Here is a 22,072-nt window from a genome sequence, read left to right on the forward strand (position 1 = left end):
GCTTTGGCGTCTTTTGCAATTGAGACTTAGCTGCTCACTCCTCCAAGCAGTGAAAAGTCTAGGGAGAAAGATCTAGCGATGAAAGTCTAGGGACGACAGTCTGGAGATGAAGGTCTAGGAACAAAGGTCTAGGGATGAGGGTCTGAAACAAAGGTCTAGGGATGAATGTCTGGAACAAAGGTCTAGAGACGAAGGTCTAGGGATGAGGGTCTGGAACAAAGGTCTAGGGATGAATGTCTGGAACAAAGGTCTAGAAACGAAGGTCTAGGAATGAAGGTCTTAGGACAAAGGTTTAGGGATGAAAGTCTAGGGATGAAGGTCTGGAGATGAAGGTATAGGGATTAAGGTCAAGGGAAAAAGGTCTGGAGATGGTCTAGGAATGAACGTCTACGGATGAGGGTCTGGAACAAAGATCTAGGAATGAAAGTCTGGAACAAAGGTCTAGGGACAAGGTCTAGTGACGAAGGTCTGGAACAAAGGTCTAGGGATGAAGGTCTAGGGACAAAGGTTTAGGGACAAAAGTCTGGAGATGAAGGTCTAGGGGCAAGGTCTAGGGATGAATGCCTGGAACAAAGGTCTAGAGACGAAGGTCTGGAGATGAAGGTCTAGGAATGAAGGTCTAGGGACGAAGGTCTGGAGATGAAGGTATAGGGATGAAGTCAAGGGAAGGTCTGGAGATTAACATCTAGGAACAAAGGTCTAGGGATGAGGGTCTGAAACAAAGGTCTAGGGATGAAGGTCTAGGGACAAAGGTTTAGGGACGAAGGTCTAGGGATGAAGGTCTAGGGACAAAGGTTTAGGGACAAAAGTCTGGAGATCAAAGTCTAAAGATGAAGGTCTAGGGATGAAAGTCTGGAGATTAAGGTCTAGGGACAAGGTCTAGGGAATGAAGCTCTATGGATTAAGGTCTGGAGACAAAGGTCTAGGGATGAAGTTTAGGGATGAAGGTCTAGGGATAAAAGTCAAAGGACAAAGAACTAGGGACGAAGGTCTAGGGATGAATATCTCGGGATGAAGGTCTGGAGATGAAGGTCTAGGGATGATGGTCTGGAGATGAAGGTCTAGGGGTGAAGGTCTAAGGACGAACGTCTAGTAATGAAGGTGTAGAGATGAAGGTTTAGTCTAGGGATGAAGGTCTAGGGAGCTGAGCTGCATTGTGTCTCAAGTACAGAGATTAATGGTGGGATTCAAATCATCATCATCATCATCTACATCATAGTATCCTAGAGTTGGAAGAGACTCCATGTGCCATCCAATCCAACCTCTTTTGCTGTGCAGGAAGACACAATCAAAGCCCTCCCAACAGATGGCCATCCAGCCTCACTTCCAAGGCATCCAGATTTCAAGGGAGCTTTGTAAGATAACTTGGCCACATTTGTTTTGTTTCTGGATACAGAAATGCAAATACAGTCGATACGCCATACCGTTGAGCCATGGCTGTGAAAGTAGTATTCATTCTGCAGTATAGATACAACACCGGACATGGTCTCGGCTTCCTACTCCCATTGGAGCTTGTGTGTCCCCGACTGGTGTGTGAGTCATGTCTTCGTGTGTTTATGGGCATCTGCTGTTCGGTCCACAGAGATGAGTCACAGGCAAAAGGTCCAGAGGACCTGCCATGTCGGATTAAGCCACCGGCATGTCTCCGTTCCCTTCCGACGGCCGACTTACGCTTCAGAGGAAACGAGGCAACCTGTTGTCTCGTCCTTTGTTTTCTTCCAACAATGCAGTTTGCGGAGATGCTCTACGTGCAGGAGTAGCGGAACTCCAACAGGTTCTCCCCCATTCTCAATGGACTTAAAATAATAATAATAATAATAATAATAATAATAATAATAATAATAATAATAATCGATCTGCCAACTGCAAAAGGCCACCCTACTGGGAGCTGCACACATCATCCGAAAATACATCACACAGTCCTAGACACTTGGGAAGTGTTCGACTTGTGATTTTGTGAAACAAAATCCAGCATATCTATCTTGTTTGCTGTGTCATAATAAAATAATAATAATAAATAATAGGCACAGAAGCGGCAGAAATATACGCCAGAAAACTGCACAACAATAACAACAATAATAATAATAATTTTATTTCTTACCCGCCTCTCCTCATAGCTAAAAGGACATCACTCATTGTAAACATTATATAAAATACACATATTGAAACATATTTCTATAAAATACATACTGTATATACTCAAGTATAAGCCTAGTTTTTCAGGCCTTTTTTTAAGACTGAAAAAGCCCCCCTTGGCTTATACTCGGGTGAGGGTCCTGGTTGGCTTATATTTGGGTCAGCATATACTCGAGAATATATGGTATATTTATTATTTTTATTATTATTATTGGTATTATTACATGTATTATTTTTCTCTATTATTGTTGCTACTATTACATTTATTTTACTCTATTTTTATTATTAATAATACATTTATTATTTCACTCTGATATTATTATTATTATTATTATTATTATTATTATCATCATCATCATCATTGTATGACACACCAAACAAGATAGATATGCTGGATTTCATATCACAAAATCTCAAGTCGAACATTTCCCAAGTGTCTAGGACTGTATGATGTATTTTCGGATGACGCACGCAGATCCCAGATTATTATTATTATTGCATTTATTATTTTACTCTATATATTATTACATGTATTATTTTCCTGTATTTATTATTATTATTATATGTATTATTTTACTCTATTATTATCAAAAGGATACATAAGCACATATTATAATTACATGTATTATTTTACTCTTTTATTATTAAAAGGATACATAAGCACATTTACATTGAAGAAGATGAGAATAATGATTGGATCAGAGTTGGACAGTCTCATCTTAAATTAGATCTTTATGTAAATATTCAAAAACATTGAACCTACTGATGCCTCAATTAATTGCATTTTATTGGTATGTTTTTTTATGTCTGAAATTTACCACCCTCGGCTTATACTGGAGTCAATGTTTTCCCAGGGTTTTTTGTGGTAAAATTAGGTGCCTCGGCTTATATTCGGGTCGGCTTATATTCGAGTATATACGGTAATTTTATTGCTTTCTCGGCTTATACTGGAGTCAATGTTTTCCCGGTTTTTTGTGGTAAAATTAGGTGCCTCGGCTTATATTCGGGTCGGCTTATACTCGAGTATATACGGTAATTTTATTGGTATCTCGGCTTATACTGGAGTCAATGTTTTCCCGGTTTTTTGTGGTAAAATTAGGTGCCTCGGCTTATATTGGGGTCGGCTTATACTCGAGTATATACGGTAATTTTATTGGTATCTCGGCTTATACTGGAGTCAATGTTTTCCTGTTTTTTTGTGGTAAAATTAAGTGCCTCGGTTTATATTCGGGTCGGCTTATACTCGAGTATATACGGTAATTTTATTGCTATCTCGGCTTATACTGGAGTCAATGTTTTCCCGGTTTTTTGTGGTAAAATTAGGTGCCTCGGCTTATATTCGGGTCGGCTTATACTCAAGTATATACGGTAATTTTATTGCTATCTCGGCTTATACTGGAGTCAATGTTTTCCCGGTTTTTTGTGGTAAAATTAGGTGCCTCGGCTTATATTCGGGTCGGCTTATACTCGAGTATATACGGTAATTTTATTGCTATCTCGGCTTATACTGGAGTCAATGTTTTCCTGTTTTTTTGTGGTAAAATTAAGTGCCTCGGCTTATATTCGGGTCGGCTTATACTCGAGTATATACGGTAATTTTATTGCTATCTCGGCTTATACTGGAGTCAATGTTTTCCCGGTTTTTTGTGGTAAAATTAGGTGCCTCGGCTTATATTCGGGTCGGCTTATACTCGAGTATATACGGTAATTTTATTGCTATCTCGGCTTATACTGGAGTCAGTGTTTTCCTAGTTTTTTTGTGGTAAAATTAGGTGCCTCGGCTTATATTCGGGTTGGCTTATACTCGAGTATATATGGAAATACTGGGCATGAAAGTCAATAACACATGAACGTAATATAGTTTGTTGCATAGCGTTGCGGCATTCGTTCTTTGAGTTTAGTTGCCGGTTGCTTGAGTTCTGGTTAACCGAGAGTGTGCCCTATTCTTATAATCCCGTTTCCATCAGTTTCAGCTTGCCTTGCCATAAACGTTATATCTCCTTTGGACTTGAATGGGGCCTGGTCATTGCATTTCTGGCCACTGCACCCAAGGGAGCCACATAGGAAGGGATCTGGTCCGGCACAAATGAGTATTAAGTATCTGGAAGAGAGAGCATGAAGGAAGGAAGGAAGGAAGAAACCAGGGAGGAGGTGTAGTTGGGCCAAGAAAGAGAGGCATTGCCATAGCAACCTGTTAACGAGACACCAGGACCCTTGAGAAATGCTGACGAGAAAGAAAGCAACCTAGATGACTTTCTTACGTTCTTTATTGTTCGGCACCACTTTGTTTGGCTCCTTGTTTTGCTTCTGATCTGCCTCCTTTGCTCCCTACGGTTGCCATGTTTCTAAACTGGTTGTTCTCCTGAGCCTTTCGTGGAAGGTCTTCCCAGTGGATTTACCGTATATGCTCGAATATAAGCCGGCCCGAATATAAGCCGAGGCAAACTAACAAGCAGGCTGACCTTGACGAAACAGGTTCCTTAGATCAAGCTGACCGTTTGGAATTCAGGGTTCGGAGGAGTGTGAGAATTGCAAACAAGACGGAGGTTAGAGGCCAGAGAAATGCCTTCATGCTTTGCAAAGGGTATTAAAGCAATATGTTTGGAGAGAAACCTTTGTCAAAGCAACTTTCATTCAACCAAGAAGCAAGCTCTCGTTTTCCTGGATTATCTTGCAATTTTTGTGTTCATCTTCTTGGGACTTTGCCATGCTCTAATGGGACTTTGTTTATTTCTTGTGATGTCTTGAATTATTCTCTAAGGCTTTATTTAGTAACGATCTTTTGGAACTTTACTTTTGCTTTTATTTTCTAATAAACTAAAAAGACTTCAACCTGTGTGCAGTTTGATGTATACAGCAAGGTGAAGCTAGTCCAGGGTCTGAGGGGACATCAACGAAGCCACGTGATGAACGGGAAGCATTTCCGCATTGCCATGCCAAGCCTTACAACAGGTTTCTGATCCCAGCCTGCACAAACTCTGCCCCTTTGATAAATTATTCACAGGGATTTATGCAACCTCTCCTCCCCGTTTCCAATGTTCAGAAGTCCTTTAATGTGCTCTGTTGCTCCTTCAGGGATGAACTAATTCCACAGCTCTTTGGAGCAAGCATGATGCTGGCTTCGCATCCCGAGAGTCGGGTCTCTTGAAATCTATTTCTGGTGCCGGGATTGAGTCTGATGGAGACACGAGGCATTGCATAGCGCTCCAGGAGCAACCTGGGTTGGCTTGCTTGACCTCCTTATATATATATCTCCCCCTCCCCTCCCAAAAAAATACAGTTTCATCCTCAGAGGTTGTGAGGATGCCCGGGCTGTGGCGCAGGCTGGAGAGCAAGCCAGCTGCAACCAGCTGCAATGAATCACTCTGACCAGGAGGTCATGGTTCGAGGCCCGCTCGGAGCCTATGTTTGTCTTGTCTTTGTTCTATGTTAAAAGGCATTGAATGTTTGCCTATATGTGTAATGTGATCCGCCCTGAGTCCCCTTCGGGGTGAGAAAGGCGGAATATAAATGCTATAAATAAATAATGCCTGCCATAGATGTGGGTGAAACGTCAGGAGAGAATGCTTCTGGAACGTGGCCATATAGCCCAAAAAACTCACAGCAACCCAGGGATAAGAACTCTTTGGGAATATCCCTGGCCATAGTGATATCATCGTGAGTGCACTGGAAGTGGATCCAGGTTGTTGTTTTTTGTTTTGGTTTGTTTTTTTCGTGTCATGAGCAACCGGAGTTGCTTCTAGAGTGAGAGAATTGGCCATCTGCAAGGACGTTGCCCAGAGGATGCCTGGATTTTTTTTTTATGTTTTACCATCCTTATGGGAGGCTTCTCTCATGTCCCTGCATGGAGCTGGAGCTGGAGCTGATAGAGGGAGCTCATCCGCGCTCTCCCCGGGTGGGATTCAAACCTGGCAGCCTTCAGGTCAGCAACCCAACCTTCAAGTCACAAGGCTTTTATCCCCTAGGCCACCGGAGGGTCCAGGTTGAAATCCCTAACCTGATTCTGATGCAAAATTGGAAGAATCGAATCACAGAGTTGGAAGAGACCCCTAAGGGCCATCCAATCCAACCTCCGCAATGCTAAGAATCCTAAGAGAACTTGGGTCCTCATTCCCACCAAAGTAACTTTTGGGTGCTCTTTTGTGTGTGAGAGAGGGATGGTTTTGCTTCCCACCCAATTCCCCGTGGCTGGTGATACTGGGCTCCACTGCAAGATGTTGACGTTGTTTACCAACTGCACCACAAAGCCTCACGCGGAGGAGCCTCCTGCCTGGTCTCTGGAGAGGCCCAAATAAAAAGGGCTATTTTTAAACACTGCCAACTATAAATGGTGCTGCTGGCTGCCTCCGCCATGTGCCTTGGAGCCGATCGAGGAGGAGGGTGGGCACATCTGCAGGAAACACAGACCCTTTGGATCCTTTGTAAACTCTACAATGTACTGTTGACAGAGCATCCTGCTTTTCAATGAATGTGCATTCATGTACCAGCCATCCCCGAATTACGAGGGTTATCCAGAAAGTAGATTACGTCTTGGAATTAAGAATGAACAAAGTATAGGAGAAAACATTTACCATATGTGGTTGAAAGCCACACCCAAATACCACTTCTCAACATAGTTGCCATTCAAATCTAGGCACTTACCATAGCAATGAATGAGCTTGGGAACTCCTTCCCCACCAAACTCTGCCGCTTGCGTCCTCAACGCAGCGTTTTGGCGACAATGCTTGTGTCTAATAGTGTTGTATCCCAGCCACAGGCTGGCCAGATTCAAGATGAAGATGAAGGGGATTCTGGTTTTGGGATTCAAGAGCATCAGTCTGAGGCTGAAGCCAGCTCAGAGATGCAGTTTCAGTTTGAGCAGGACGAACTGCTGACCCCAGGAGAAACAGATAACGGTCAGTCTGACATTCTTCCCTTGAGAAATGATGAAGGAGAAACTTCAGCTTTGGAAAATAATGAGGGAGACGGTTTAGCTCCAGGCCAGGTGCAAGATAACGGTAGCAAAAGCAATGAGTTATCCAGAGAGGACCGTTTGTCTTAGATGGGTTCCCAGTTTCGTAGAAGTGAGCGTTTAGCGTGCAAACTGGAGTCTAGCTGTGGGAAAAGAAATGCCTTCCTGAGTTGTTATTAAGGTGTGCTTTTGCAAATCACTCTTTGTCAGAGCAATTCATCGCTTCATCTATGTGGATGTTTTCCTTGCCAGTGTTCTTGGATTCTTGGGCCTCTTTCTTTGGACTCTATGGACTAATGTCTTGCCTTGTGGATTATTCCTCTTGCCATGCTCTTTGAACTTATGGACCTTGCATTTTGGATTATTGGACATTTCTTTACCTTGTGATCTTATTGGACTTATTGACTCTTTCACTACAACTTTGAACTACCTTTTGATTGCTTGTTTGATTTATAACCTGCTTTGCTTAATAAAAACCTCAAAAGACTACCTGTGTGTCTGACTGGGTATCTATAGCAAGGTGAACTTAGCCTGAAGTGCGACAAATAGGGATCTTCATCATCATTCAATACACCGTGCATTGTAACGAATGCACTTCATGCACTCATGTGAAATAAAGAAATCTTTTCTGAATTTTGGTGCCTGCAATTTTCCGTCGCTTTTGTGTGGACCGTGCTTCTTAACTGTCGTCATTTTTGTTGCCACTCCTGTCTCGTAAGTCTGCAATTGACCCTTGACTTAATGCTAGATTTAAAGGGACTAATACATGAATCAATGTTTGGTAGATTGTTGGAGATGAAAAAATAAGACATCTCTTAAAAATAAGCCCAAATGTGTTTTTGGAGCAATAATACGAGGGTTATCCAGAAAGTAGATTACGTTTTGGAATTAAAAATGAACCAAGTATAGGAGAAAACATTTACCATATGCGGTTGAAAGCCACACCCAAATACCACTTCTCAACATAGTCGCCATTCAAATCTAGGCACTTATCATAACGATGAATGAGCTTGGCAACTCCTTCCCCACAAAACTCTGCCGCTTGCGTCCTCAACCAGCCGGTCACCCTTTCCGCAGCTGTGCATCGTCGCAAAAATGCTGTGTTTCCCCATGCTCGTCCTTGATCACTTTTCTAAGGTTTTGCAAAGTTTGGCAATACCTTTCTGAGTTTATCGTTGTGCCTCGTTCCAGGAAGTCCGCAAGAAGCACATCTTTCCTGTCCCCAAAAACGGTCGCCATAACCTTCCTTACCAACATTGTTTGCAAGCATTTGCAAAACCTTACAAGAGCGATCCAGGACGCAAGTGGCAGAGTTTGGTGGGGAAGGACTTTCCAAACTCTTTTATCGCTATGATAACTGCCTAGATTTGAATGGCGACTATGCTGAGAAGTGGTATTTGGGTGTGGCTTTCAACTGCATATGGTAAACGTTTTCTCCTATACTTTGTTCATTTTTAATTCCAAAACGTAATCTACTTTCTGCATAACCCTCGTACTTACTGTATAACATAGAGGCGTCGGATAAGAGAGTTGGATAAGACGAAATGTCGGATAAGCGAAGGCCGGATAAGCGAGAACCGACTGTACTAACAAACACGTATTAGACACATGACTACTTGATTGTGTTCTGCAAACCACACCCTCATTGCCTGTTGATTTCTCTCCTTGTTTTCCCACTACCTTTTGATAACACTATATACCCACACTTCTGCTTTTAATAATAATCCTCCCATTGATAAATCAACCTGTGCTTTTAAAAGTAGAGTGGCTTGCATATCTATACTAAAAGCAGGGATTGTGCAATGTGTGAGCCATATACGGTCCACATACCTGAACATGTCCAAAACTCTCTTCCATCTCTAGGATACTATGCTTTTATGGAGCGTGTGTCAAACTGCATTAATTCTATAGTGTAGATGCACCTTAATGAAGGCAAGGGCTCCAAAGTTTTCCTGACTGTAAGAGCTTTTCAGCAGTGGAACTCTCTGCCTCGGAGTCTGGTGGAAGCTCCTTCCTTGGAGGCTTTTCAACAAGGTTGGAGGGCCATCTGTTGGGAGTGCTTTGATTGTGTTTCCGTTCTATTATTCTAATGGTTCCTTGTTGTATTTTTCCAGACGGAGGCCCCAAGAAGCTGCGCAGCAACATCCGCCGCAGCACGGAGACGGGCATCGCTGTGGAGATGAGGAACCGCATCACTCGGCAAGGCAGCCGGGAGTCCACCGACGGCAGCACCAACAGCAACAGCTCCGAGGGAACGTAAGGATCATAGAAGTGGAAGAGACCCCCAAAGGGCATCTTGTCCAGCCCCCTTCTGTCTTATGGGAAGACACAATAGGGATCACTCTGTGCTAATGGAGTGGTACCTATTGATCTACTCACATTTGCATGTTTTTGAACTGCTAGCTTGGCAGAAGCAGGGGCTAACAGCAGGAGCTCACCCCACTCTCCAGATTCAAACTGCTAACTTTTCAGTCAGCAAGTTCAGCACCTCAGCGGCTTAATCCACTGCGCCACCGGGGGCTCCTCTACCCACACGACTCCAGCCAACGTTCCCATCTTGTCCCTTCCTTCCCATGCCTCATCTCCTGTCTTTGTTTCCCCTTTTCAAGGTTTATCTTCCCCACGACCAGGCTGGGCGCCGAAAGCCAGTTCAGCGACTTCTTAGACGGCCTCGGACCGGCGCAAATTGTGGGGCGGCAGACGCTAGCCACCCCTCCCATGGGTGAGTCAAGCGGTGGGCAACCCGCCGTTGCTTATATTTGGGTCAGCTTATACTCGAGACTATATGGTACATTTATTATTTTTCTCTATTATTATTGGTATTATTACATTTATTATTTTTCTCTATTATTGTTGCTACTATTACATTCATTTTACTCTATTTTTATTATTAATAATAATACATTTATTATTTCACTCTGATCTTATTATTATTTTTATTATTGCATTTATTATTTTACTCTGTTTATTATTACATGTAATATTTTCCTGTATTTTTTATTATTATTATTATTATTACATGTTTACTCTATTATTATTAAAAGGATACATAAGCACATTTACATTGAAGAAGATGAGAATAATGATTTAATCAGAGTTGGACAGTTTTATCTTAAATTAGAGCTTTATGTAAGTACAGTAGAGTCTCACTTATCCAATGTTCTGGATTATCCAACGCATTTTTGTAGTCAATGTTTTCAATATATCGTGATATTTTGATGCTAAATTCATAAATACAGTAATTACTACATAGCATTACTGCGTATTGAACTACTTTTTCTGTCCAATTTGTTGTTAAACATGATGTTTTGGTGCTTAATTTGTAAAATCATAACCTAATTTGATGTTTAATAGGCTTTTCCTTAATCTCTCCTTATTATCCAACATATTCACTTATCCAACGTTCTGTTGGCCCGTTTATGTTGGATAAGTGAGACTCTACTGTATTCGAAAACATTTAACCTACTGATGTCTCAATGAATGTTATTTTATTGGTATCTATTTTTATTTCTGAAATTTACCACTCTTGGCTTATGCTGGAGTCAATGTTTTCCCAGTTTTTTTGTGGTAAAATTAGGTGCCTCGGCTTATATTCAGGTCGGCTTATACTTGAGTATATACGGTACTTTCAAAGTAAGGACTGCATGATTAAACAGGAAATAACACTTTCAAACCAGGAACAGATTTTTTTTCCAAATTTTGTTAAACAGTGTTACTATTCTATCATCATTATCATCATCATCATCATCATCATGCAAAATTAGCTGATCTGCCCATGCTTTTCTTGTATCCTTATTTGTTTAAGCCTAAATGTCAGTCCTCATGCCCTCTACTGGCAAGCTTTGGAATAACACCTTTTTGTTATTATCTCAACTTTGAGTTATAGTTCCCTGTGAATGAAAGATCTCCAAGTCCTTCTGTCTTCGAGGTCTTGCAAAGCCCTCGATTGAATCTATACATCTGGAATGGGGTCTTCCACTTTTCCTATTTCCATTTGTTCAGATTCATTTATTTTTTTTATTTTTATATAAATATGGACACTTTAGCTTTGTTTTTGGTTTTTGGTTTTTTTCTCTCTCTCGCTTTTTGATCCTTTTTTAATCTCAGTTTCCCTACTTTCTATACAATCAAATGTTCTCACTCTTTCGATGTTAATTTACTCTATCTTATAAGGTAAAACTTCAGTAAAAATATATTTTTTAAAAAATAAAGGAAAAAAAACTCTGGAAACTTTTGTATAATTAGGAAGCAGGATGGTAAAAAAGTGATGTGGATAATGTACCGGAAAAAGTACTCACACAGAAGCTAGGTTTCCAGCTTCACACTTTGTCATGCAAAATAACTCATTTGGTGACGCCTTGGCTCTCTTCCTCAGGTGACGTCCACCTGGGAATGGTTGACAGAAACGGGCAGCTGGAGGTGGAAGTGATCGAAGCCCGGAGCCTCACTCCCAAGATGGGCTCCAAGAGCATTCCCGGTGAGTAAACTCGAGAGGAAATGCAGAACCTCCCATAGAAAAAGTCAATATTGAGGAGGAGAGTGTTACAGTATATATCTTTTCTGCATCTCTTTCCAACTTTGGGAAAGTTGGGTCTTTCAATGCAATAATTTCCAGAACCCTCTGACTACCCAAGGTTAAGATAAAGGTTTCCCCTGACATTAAGTCCAGTCGTGTCCGACTCTGGGGGTTGATGCTCATCTCCATTTTTGAGCCGAAGAGCCGGCGTTGTCCGTAGACACCTCCAAGGTCATGTGGCCATAGGCATGACTGCATGGAGTGCCATTACCTTCCCTATTGATCTACTCACATTGGCATGTTTTCGAACTGCTAGGTTGGCAGAAGCCAAGTCAGTAGGATCACTACCCATAGTGAAAGTTTGCAGCAGAGCCACAAACTCCTAAAGTTGAATTTATAAAGCTTCAGAAGATACTATTTCAAACATATGAAGACACCTTTGAAAGAAACCTGAAGAAGGGATAGGTAAAGGTAAAGGTTTCCCCTGACGTTAAGTCCAGTCGTGTCCGACTCTGGGGGTTGGTGCCCATCTCCATTTCTAAGCCGAATAGCCGGCATTGTCCATAGACACCTCCAAGGTCATGTGACCGGCATGACTGCATGGAGTGCCGTTACCTTCCTGCCAGAGCGGTACCTATTGATCTACTCACATTGGCATGTTTTCGAACTGCTAGGTTGGCAGAATCTGGAGCTAACAGTGGGCACTCACTCCGCTCCCAGGATTTGAACCTGGCACCTTTCGGTTTGCAAGTTCAGCAGCTCAGTGCTTTAACACACTGAGCCAACGGGGCTCCCTACTCGCATTACATGCTTTCAAACTGCTAAGTAGACAGAAGCTAGAGCTGATGGCTGGGAGCTCGCCCCGACTCACGGCTTTGAAGTGCTGACCAGATTTCCTGCAACTAGCGGTTTTAACCACTGCACAACATTTTTTTCGTGTCAGGAGCAACCGGAGTTGCTTCTGGAGTGAGAGAATTGGCCGTCTGCAAGGACATTGCCCAGGGGACGCCCGGATGTTTTGATGTTTTACCATCCTTGTGGGAGGCTTCTCTCATGTCCCAGCATGGAGCTGGAGCTGATAGAGGGAGCTCATCCGCGCTCTCCCCGGGTGGGATTCGAACCTGGCAGCTTTCAGGTCAGCAACCCAACCTTCAAGTCATGAGGCTTTTATCCCCTAGGCCACCGGAGGCTCCTGTTGCGCAACTACGGCCCTGTATAATGTAGCCATTATTGTTGTTGTTGTCTCTATTCCATTTTATCTCTCCAAAAAGAGACCCAAAGCTGCTAATGCTCAAAACAATCCATCATTTAAAGCCTAACATTGAAATAGGATGAAACACTGAGCCGGGCGTTCACACTTCTCTCCTTCTGCCGACACAGCCACCTACGTCAAGGTGTACCTGCTAGAAAACGGGGTTTGTCTGGCCAAGAAGAAAACCAAGACGGCCAAGAAGACCTGCAACCCGCTCTACCAGCAGGCCCTGCTCTTTGACGAAGGGCCCCAGGGCAAGATGCTGCAGGTGAGTGCTTTCCTCCCATGTGCCGCCCTTATGAAGTCCAATGGCGCGACCCCTTGATCCAGTTCTTCATGTTCTGTTGTCCCTCAACCATCACATTATTTTCGTTGCTACTTCATCACTGTCATTTTGTTATGAATCTTCATGTAAATATCTGATATGCAGGATGTATTTTCACTCGCTGGAGCAAATTTGGCACAAATACAATACTCCCAAATTTGAATCCTGGTGGGGCTGGGGGGGGGATTCATTTTGTCATTTGGGAGTTGTAGTTGCTGGGATTTATAATTCACCTATAATCAAAGAATCCCTTTGTAAAGGATGTTTATAACGACTAACACCAATTTGGAAAGATGCAAACCACCAAAGACTCAGTGAGGAGACCTTTTACTTTAAAGGGTAACGTAACTTGGGTTAAAATATATGCGACAGAGGCTTACATGTTGGAAGAACAATAACAAGTTTATTCAGGCACAAAGCTTAGTGGTTACAATGTTGTTTCTCACTTAGAGGTATTCTTATTAACAGTTACAATACTAGAATGAGATGAATCAAACTTTCTAAAGTGTCACTTCTTTTACTTAAAATAGTTAAATCCTATTCCTCTGCTCCTTTCTAACTGTTACTTCAAAATTTGGACTATCCAGTGAGTTCAAACCACAGTCACCCTTGTGATATACTATCACAGATTCTCTGTGCCTTACCAGGTCACAGACTACACCAAATAAGTCACCAAACTTATTTAAAACCAACTCAAATGAACAATTGAGTCTCCTTGATCCCATCAACCTGGAATCAATTTTCCCTGTGCCTCATCAGAGCACAGATTGACTCTCTTTTTTAAACTCTGCACTTCTTCAACTAAACGGTAGTTGGCTCCGCTTACTTCTCCATGGCAACCAGCCTCTGAGTGCTGAGATGCAATAACTGTAATACTTACCCTTCTAAAACATAAACACACAATTAAACATAATATCTGTAAACCAAAATTCATACTTTATTACACCCTTGAACCCCACCAACGATGGAATTGGGCCAAACAGGTGGAGAGATCTTCAGCGTTCTCTGCCAAAGGGATTCCTAAGACCATCAGAAATATGTGTTTTCTTTTTATATATATAATTTTTATTGACACTTTACAAGCAACTTCGTTCAACTTATAACTTTTCTCCAATATTATTTTATACCTTACAATAAAAGTAGGTGAACAATGCATAATAAGGAAAGTAGGAAAGTTTATCAGGAAGTGCTCAATAGAGAACAAGGGTTTAAAAAAAATCACGCAAGAGGAGAAAGGAGAGAGCGTAAAGAAGAGAGAGAAAAAAGGAAGAAAGTGAAAAAAAGAGAGGTAAAGAAAGGATGAAAGTGAGAGAGAGAGAGAGAAAAATATAGTAACGAATTGAAAGAAAAAAGAAAGGAGATAAAAGAAAGAAGCACAGTAGATCCACCCACCACACATGAAGTCGTGCAGAAAGTTGCTATATCTTTCTATGGCTTCCAGAGCCTTCAAGCAACTCCTTTGATTCTTATCTTTTAACCTATCTCTCATCCTTCTATACATGTATGTATATATGTTTAAGTTTTGCCTTGGGGCTCTCGTTAGTCTATTTTTGTATAAATCAGGATTTTTTCTCTCTATGTAAATAGTCTAACAGCACTTTCCAATCTGTTGTATTTGCTGTTGCTCTACTCTGAGCCAGTTTTTCCGTTAACAGATCCATGTTCATTATATCCAGTACTTTGGTGGTCCATTTTTCAATAGTCGGTATTTCTTTATTTTTCCAAATCTGGGCTAGTGTTATTCTGGCGGCAGTGGTGAGATAGAATAGTAACCTGTCTGTATTCTGATCTAGCTGTAAATTATTAATTCCTAATAAGAAACATGACCCCCATGATGAGAAACACTGGTGTAGACAGTATCCTCCTATTGATGCAGCCTAGAATCTCATTGCATGACATTGTTGACTCAGCTTGTGGTCTACTACCAAGCCTCCTAGATCCCTTTCGTGTGGACCATTTTCAAGTCAAGGGTCCCATCTTGTCTCTGTGTGTTTCCGTGACGTCCCACCATCTCTTCTCCCACCATCTCTGTTTACTTCTCCCATCCAGGTGATTGTCTGGGGCGACTACGGGCGCATGGACCACAAGTGCTTCATGGGGATGGCCCAGATCGTGCTCGAGGAGCTGGACCTCTCCACGGTGGTGATGGGTTGGTACAAGCTCTTCCCCACCTCCTCTTTGGCGGACTCCACCATCGGGCCCCTGACCCGCCGCCTCTCCCAGTCCTCGCTGGAGAGCTCAATAAGCCCCTCGTGTCCTTAAGGAAGACCGGGAGGAGAGGAGACGCCCGGAAGAGCCGCCTGCTCCACCACCGCTTTCGGTAGCATGGTTTGTAAATACTCCATGTCTTTCCCTCCCACCGTCTTTCCCTCCTCTTTCTCCTTCTTCTCCACCTTCTCCAAGGAGAGAAAACGGCACCCGACGACGACAACGTTAGACGTCCCTCACTCCACAGAAGCTCCTGAAGATAGTGGAGGGAGGCATTTCAAAAGGGGAAGGAAAAAGGGACACGGGGCAAAAAAGGAAGCGCGATACAACTGACCGACTCCCTAGTTTCCGAGACTGTTACGTCACCTTGAAACACATTGCCTTTGAAAAAGGAGTCACTCGTTTCTCATCTCTCAGACATAAACCTCTTCTCTGACGGGACTCAGTTAATCTCGCTGCAAGTAGCATGTTCACTGAATAGGTTTCTTTCTCGCTCAGTATTGTTTCGTTTCCATATCTCTGACCGAGAAGGCCGAATTTTCCTCCTGGTTCGGTTTTTCCTCGGAGGAAAGAAAGATTCCGCACTATTAACCATTTTTAAAGGGAAATGTAGCATCTCCAGGCATTATGTAGCTTGCCACGTATTCACTGGTCGTTCTGCGATATTTGGGTATATCGACTCCTTCCTGCCCCAAAAAGGAAGCACAAATGAGATACTTCCTTTTATAGTTTGTTTAAAGCGCATGCAAGTGCTTTACGGAGGAAAGGGAAGGGAGAGCGCTCCTACCGAAGTCGTAGAAACGATCGACGGTGCATTCGACATGACTGTTACGTTTAAAGCACATTGAGGTTCGCATTTTGCTTTCTCGCCCTTTGAGCACTTTTAATTTTCTTCTCCTTTCTCCGACGGAGCCGTGAGACCATCGTGTCTCTTACGGTCTGTGGTTGAGTCTTGTGGAAGCGGCATGAGAATGGGGCAGGGGCCCAGTTTGGGGCTTCTTTGGGTTGGTGAAAAAAGAGACGATCTGACTGGATCGTGTCCTGTGTGTAGCCGGCGCTCTGCTTTTGTGGGCCGAAAGGCATAACGCTAAAGCGCTAGCATCCAAACGGATGGTGGAAAGTACTAGCAGAAATACAGGGGTTGTTGAATGCAAGGGAGGGCCACAGAGGAGCATAATACTGTATATACTCATGTATAAGTCAACCTCATGTACAAGTCAAGGGCAGGTTTGGATTTTGATGCGACCCATGAATAAGTCGAGGGTCATTTTGTGAAAAGGGGAAAGCACCATTGCCATCCCAGAGAGAAAAAGTTGAGAATAAAAGAGCTGATGCTTCTTTTCGGTTATCTCAGGATGGACTCAGCTCTTGTTGTTCGCCAATCTACTCACAGAAGGAGATGGTTCCTTTTCTGAAAAGAATTATGGTCCAATGCTCATGTTGATTTTTTTGACTCAAATTTTCTAGACTTATACATCAGTATATACAGTAGTATCTCCTGGCTTTCTTGCAAAGAGGGAGAAGTGTGCAAACTGCTCGATTTACTAAATGTTTTGAATTTGACACCATTTGGCTACACGCAGGCGCCACGTCGCGCGTCGTACTGACCCGCCGAACACCCAGGAGGGTTGACTTCTCCCTCAATCTGCATCGGATCGGTGTTGTGAGTGTTGTGTCCGTATGTTTTTAGTAGCAATCTCGCTCTCTCGAAGGAGAGCCAGTTCCTGTAGCAAAACTGAGAATTAAAGAAGCTTTTTAATGAAGGTGCCTACAGAAAAAAAAATTGATGAAAATACTCAGGGGAGATATTATTGGAAATCCTTATTATACCACTGTCGTCGTCATTGTCAAAGTCTCACATTGACTGTACTGTAAGAGCTATAGGATCGCAAGACCACTGGTGGTCAGGGCAGGAGCGGACCCAGGGTTTCCTCTTCACGACCCGCTTGGCTTGGATGTCTGACTTTTTTGTCCGGCGGTGCTCAAATTGAGATTGTCCATATTGTATAAGCATACATATCACATTGACGAAGTCAGTGAAATAAATTAGCATGGGATAACCTTGCCTCCGTCAAGATGAAGCAATGGAAAGTTCTCAAGAAGAAGAACCATTGGATTTGGAGTGAAACCAAAACCAGGATGGATGCTTTTCCTCCATTGTAATGGAACTGGAAATGAAAAGAAGTATTATTATAGTGACGGCAGGAGAGGAGCCTGCCTGTGCCTTCAAAATACACAAGCAACTGAGCAGAAGGGAACATTATTTGGACATCTTGAAGCTGTTCGCCTTTTGTTTTGGACTTGTTATTTCTGTTTCTGCAGTATTTAGATGTTGGATTTATGGTCCCATCAGATCAGATCATCTGCGGTCCTCCAAACAAGGACTTACTTGATCCAGCGCCCTTTCGGTTCTCAGTGTCTTGCTTTCGTCCTGCTGTGTCCTTGGTCTCTGGCATCTGGGGTGGCTTTCATTTTCCTGCAGAATAAGCAATATGTTGGTTTCCAGATTTCCACCCGAGGCAAAATTCTTCTCCAGTTAGTCTTCAGCTGCAACCCCGACAGACGTACAGACTACAAATGTGCTTTGCTATATGAGTCAGGTCACTGCCCATGTTGACTGTTTCCAAACTTCTGGCTTCTGCATCTGCACATCTGAGCATGAATGAGTCCAAGACGCCATGCCCTGCTCTCAAAATTGAACTATAATTCAAGGTGGGAACAAGAGGTATCTGATATCAAACAGTCCACGGTCAACAGAACAGAGCTCAGAGTCCAAACCTACTAACTTTGTTGTGGAAAATAATAGAACATCAATGTTCTCCTGGATGCTGCAATGGCTGTAGTGAAACTGCCTCCTGAAGACATGCAGGGAAGCTGCTTTGGGATTAAAGTAAGACAGAACAAGGAGGTCTTGAAGGCCACCGTGAGAGAGACAATTTGGTTAGTCAAAACCAGAAGTCACTTCCATCAGAGTGAAACAAATCAGATGGAAGGATGCATAGAATGGTAGTCCAGAGAAGCATCAGAGATGTCTTCTTCTAGCAACAACTATATGCTTCTATACAGGTTGGTGATGAAAAAGTGATGTCTGGATCTGCCCTGATGACCCCTAAGCTACTCACTCCTCAAACACTCTTCTGTGAGTCTTGACTATCTCCACGGCCTTGTCAAAGAGAGCACAACACACTAGAATTTACTCTACACTAAGACTGATGGAGTACCTGATGCTTGGTGGACAGAAGAGGGAGTCAGATGCTTCAGACTCCCATGGAATTATGTTGTCATATAAGATTTTTTGTAGTGATCTGAAAGAATGATAGCAAGAGAACATCTCCTCTGAACCCTATCTCGCCTGGATAATGCCTGCAAGACTGAAAAGGAAGTGGACACCAACAGGACAGAGATCTGTGAGTGTCCTTCACTTACAGTTGCATCCGGATAATGAAACGATAGCATTGGAGAATCCAAAATGGTTCTTAAACCAGGTCCCTGAATGAACCAATGGGCCTTCTGTGGTCACAGCGGATTGGTTGATACAGCCTTTGGGCTTGTGTTGAAACCATCATTGAGCCACCATCCCACCAATTAACACCATCTGAACGTGCTACACCTAGGGATGTCTATATAGAATGAGGTTCAAGAAGGTTGTGGAGATAAAGCCCATCTGGAGCATGAAGCCGGTCAACCCATTACTCAACGTTTGGAACGGAATGTGGCTTGCTATAAAAGCTTGGCCAAAGCCTTCTTTGCTTCCCTTGCCACCTTGAACCCATCCTTTTTTGTGGGTGAGATGGGAGAATTAAAGTTATATTTTATCAATTCATGAAATAGATTGAAAGCTACTCTTCAACTGAGATGCATTGGCCAGCACCCAAAGGAAGAAAAGCAATTTTCCACACCACTCGTAGTTTAACCAGGAATTCCCTCTGCCCAAAGCTTGATATATGACATTCCAAAAATGTTGTGAGGTTGGAACAGAAAACAACGGATTTCCAGAAGTCCTTGAGAGCACTTGGAATAACTCTTTGGATCCCTGTGTGTCTAAACTGTGATTTTGTTCCATCATTTCTATGCATGACATCCGACGTTTCCTTGTTTGAGAAGTTAAAAGATGTCTCTATTGAACTGTTCTTCTGAAGCTTCCAAAAAGCAGGGAGGGGATGTCCTCCTGAGATCAAACTTGGACTCTCTCTTTTCACTAATGTTGTGGGCTGGATCCATTGGAAAGCTCTCTTGAGCCAACCACACTGGGCCCCTTTATGTCAAAAGTCTTAAATCTAAGAAGACCTATCAAGGAAGAAGAGGTGTAGCTTAAGGAGTCCTTCAAAATAGGAAACCTAAACATTCAGTCATAAACCAAAGTTGGGATGGAAAGCTCTCATGTTCAGTTGAAACGTGGATGGAGAACTTGGATGGAGAACGGATGGAGAGAATGGAAAAAAATGTTCTAGGAAGAAAATGTTGGAAGAGAAGCACCAGCTGTTCCTCCTGGTCTGCTGTTGTTCTTCTCTGCTGTATGGATCTCCAAATTCCTACCATGCCTCTAATATATTGGCAGGATGTTCTTGCCCAAGGATGGTCTCTGTGCCAAGCCATGGATGGATAGCAGCCCATAAGAGCCTCAAACAAGGACCTGCTTTTTGGCTTCATCTTCCCAACCAACGGCGTTCTGCACAAACCTTCATCAAGAGACCTCCAAAGTCAAGGCAAGGCTTGAATGAAGAGAGCCCAACTTAGAAGTAGGAAATTTTCTTTTAATTTGCATTGCCCAAACTGTGTTAAATGCATTTGGCATGGGAATAAGAAGGAGGGTTATGGCTCCAATGGGTGGCGAGGGTTGGTCGGCAGCAATGGGTGGCGAGGGTTGGTCGGCAGCAATGGGTGGCGAGGGTTGGTCGGCAGCAATGGGTTGCAAGGGTTGGTCGGCAGCAATGGGTGGCGAGGGTTGGTCGGCAGCAATGGGTGGCGAGGGTTGGTCGGCAGCAATGGGTGGCGAGGGTTGGTCGGCAGCAATGGGTGGCGAGGGTTGGTCGGCAGCAATGGGTGGCGAGGGTTGGTCGTTTGGCTCACCCTCAGTATTTCTTCTGGAACCAAAAAAGCAGAAATAGCAAATAGTAACTTTCCTGGCCCTGCGCAAGGCTAGTAACCTCAACGAAGTGCACATTCTTGGTTGTGTACCTCACTCACGGCTTTCTTACTACAATGTTCCGACTTCTTGTATGTGTTTTTTGTCTGTTGAAGGTAACCGGAGGAAAGTGGTTATGTCTAAGGTTTTGTCTGCACATCCCTTCTCCTTCTTGCCTTAAACCTCACCGGGTCAGGATTCAGTCTCGGAGGGCAAGCTGAGCACATACTCCCCCCCCAGACCCCTAATTGTCCCCCAGTTAATCCCATCATCCCAGTTTCGATGGCTGCAAACTGAGTCCAAAGGGTGAAGGGCATAATCTCGCCCTTCCCAGTTGTTTCAGGCAAAAGCAAACTGCTGCAGCCTGTCTTTGCTGATGTGTTCTTCCTCCTCTGTGACTTTTGCCATTTTGTCCCACTCTCGGATACTCCTTGACCACCCATGTCCTAGATTTCCTCTGCGACGTGGTGGAGGGCATGGTTTTGTGTATTTATTTACAGTATTCATTTCGATCCCACCTTCAACGTATAGTGGCACTGAGAGAAATGCCTCTCCAAAGAGTTTGGGGAAAGATACAGTCTTCTTGAGCTGTGTATGGTTTCATATATCATACTCAAAAATGTGAATTCTGAGGATACAATCGGGGTGATAATAGGTCACCGCTAGCTTGAGTTTGGTTGGACGTCTTCAGATTGCGGCCTTTCCACACTACATTACAGGGCTACGAGTCCACTTCAGCTGCCATGTTCCAAACTACAGAATCCAAGAATTCAAAGTTTAGCGAGAGGTACCTAGAAAGCTCTAGTGCACCCCATGATGCGATGGGTTAAACCCTCACGCCGGCTGGACTGCTGGCCTGAAGGTTAGGTCGCTGACCTGAAGGTTGCTGGTCACATCCACAAGACAGGGTGAGCTCCCGTCTGTCAGCTCTAGCTTGCTGTGACATGAGAGAAGCCTCCCAGGAGGATGCTAGCACATCCGGGCGTCCCCTGGGCAACGTCTCTATAGACGGCCAATTCTCTCAAACTATTAACGACTTGCAGTATGAGAAACTGCAAGCTGCTTCTGGCTGTCTGCAAGGACGTTGCCTAGAGGAGGCCTGGATGTTGTTGATGCTTTTACCGTCATTATTTATTTATTTATTTATTTATTTATTTACTACATTTATATCCCGCCCTTCTCACCCCAAAGGGGACTCAGAGCGGCTTACAAATTAAATTTACATACAATATTATATTATTAGCATAGTACAATACTGGCAATAAATTACTATATTGTACTATATCAAGATATTGTGATATTATTACTAATATTACATATAATATATAAATAATATTATTATATTGTATTATTAGTATTATATCGTGGGAGGCTTGTCCTTGTGGGAGGAGGCTTCTCTCATGTCCCCGCATGGAGCTGGAGCTGATAGAGGGAGCTCATCCACGCTCTCCCCGAGTTGGATTCAAACTGGCAACTTTCAGGTCAGGAACCCAACCTTCAAGTCATCAGTCCTGCCGGCACAAAGGTTTAACCCACTCCTATCACGAGTTCAAGCAGGT

General features: G+C 43.2%; 1 protein-coding gene across 2 annotated transcripts in view; it reads left to right on the plus strand.

Moving 5' to 3' along the window:
• rims3 (regulating synaptic membrane exocytosis 3) overlaps positions 1–16,700 on the plus strand; it is a 54,569-nt gene extending 37,869 nt beyond the window's left edge. For both annotated transcript variants that reach the window (XM_008117900.3, XM_003225542.4), the window contains exons 3-7: positions 9,202–9,343; positions 9,697–9,809; positions 11,463–11,564; positions 12,984–13,123; positions 15,230–16,700. In XM_008117900.3, the coding sequence (XP_008116107.2) occupies positions 9,202–9,343; positions 9,697–9,809; positions 11,463–11,564; positions 12,984–13,123; positions 15,230–15,442 (710 nt within the window). In that variant the 3' untranslated portion in view covers positions 15,443–16,700. The remainder of the gene's footprint in view (positions 1–9,201; positions 9,344–9,696; positions 9,810–11,462; positions 11,565–12,983; positions 13,124–15,229) is intronic.
• The last annotated feature ends 5,372 nt before the right edge of the window (positions 16,701–22,072 follow it).

This window comes from Anolis carolinensis, unplaced genomic scaffold (assembly GCF_035594765.1).
Source record: "Anolis carolinensis isolate JA03-04 unplaced genomic scaffold, rAnoCar3.1.pri scaffold_10, whole genome shotgun sequence".
Taxonomy (NCBI): Eukaryota; Metazoa; Chordata; class Lepidosauria; order Squamata; family Dactyloidae; genus Anolis; species Anolis carolinensis.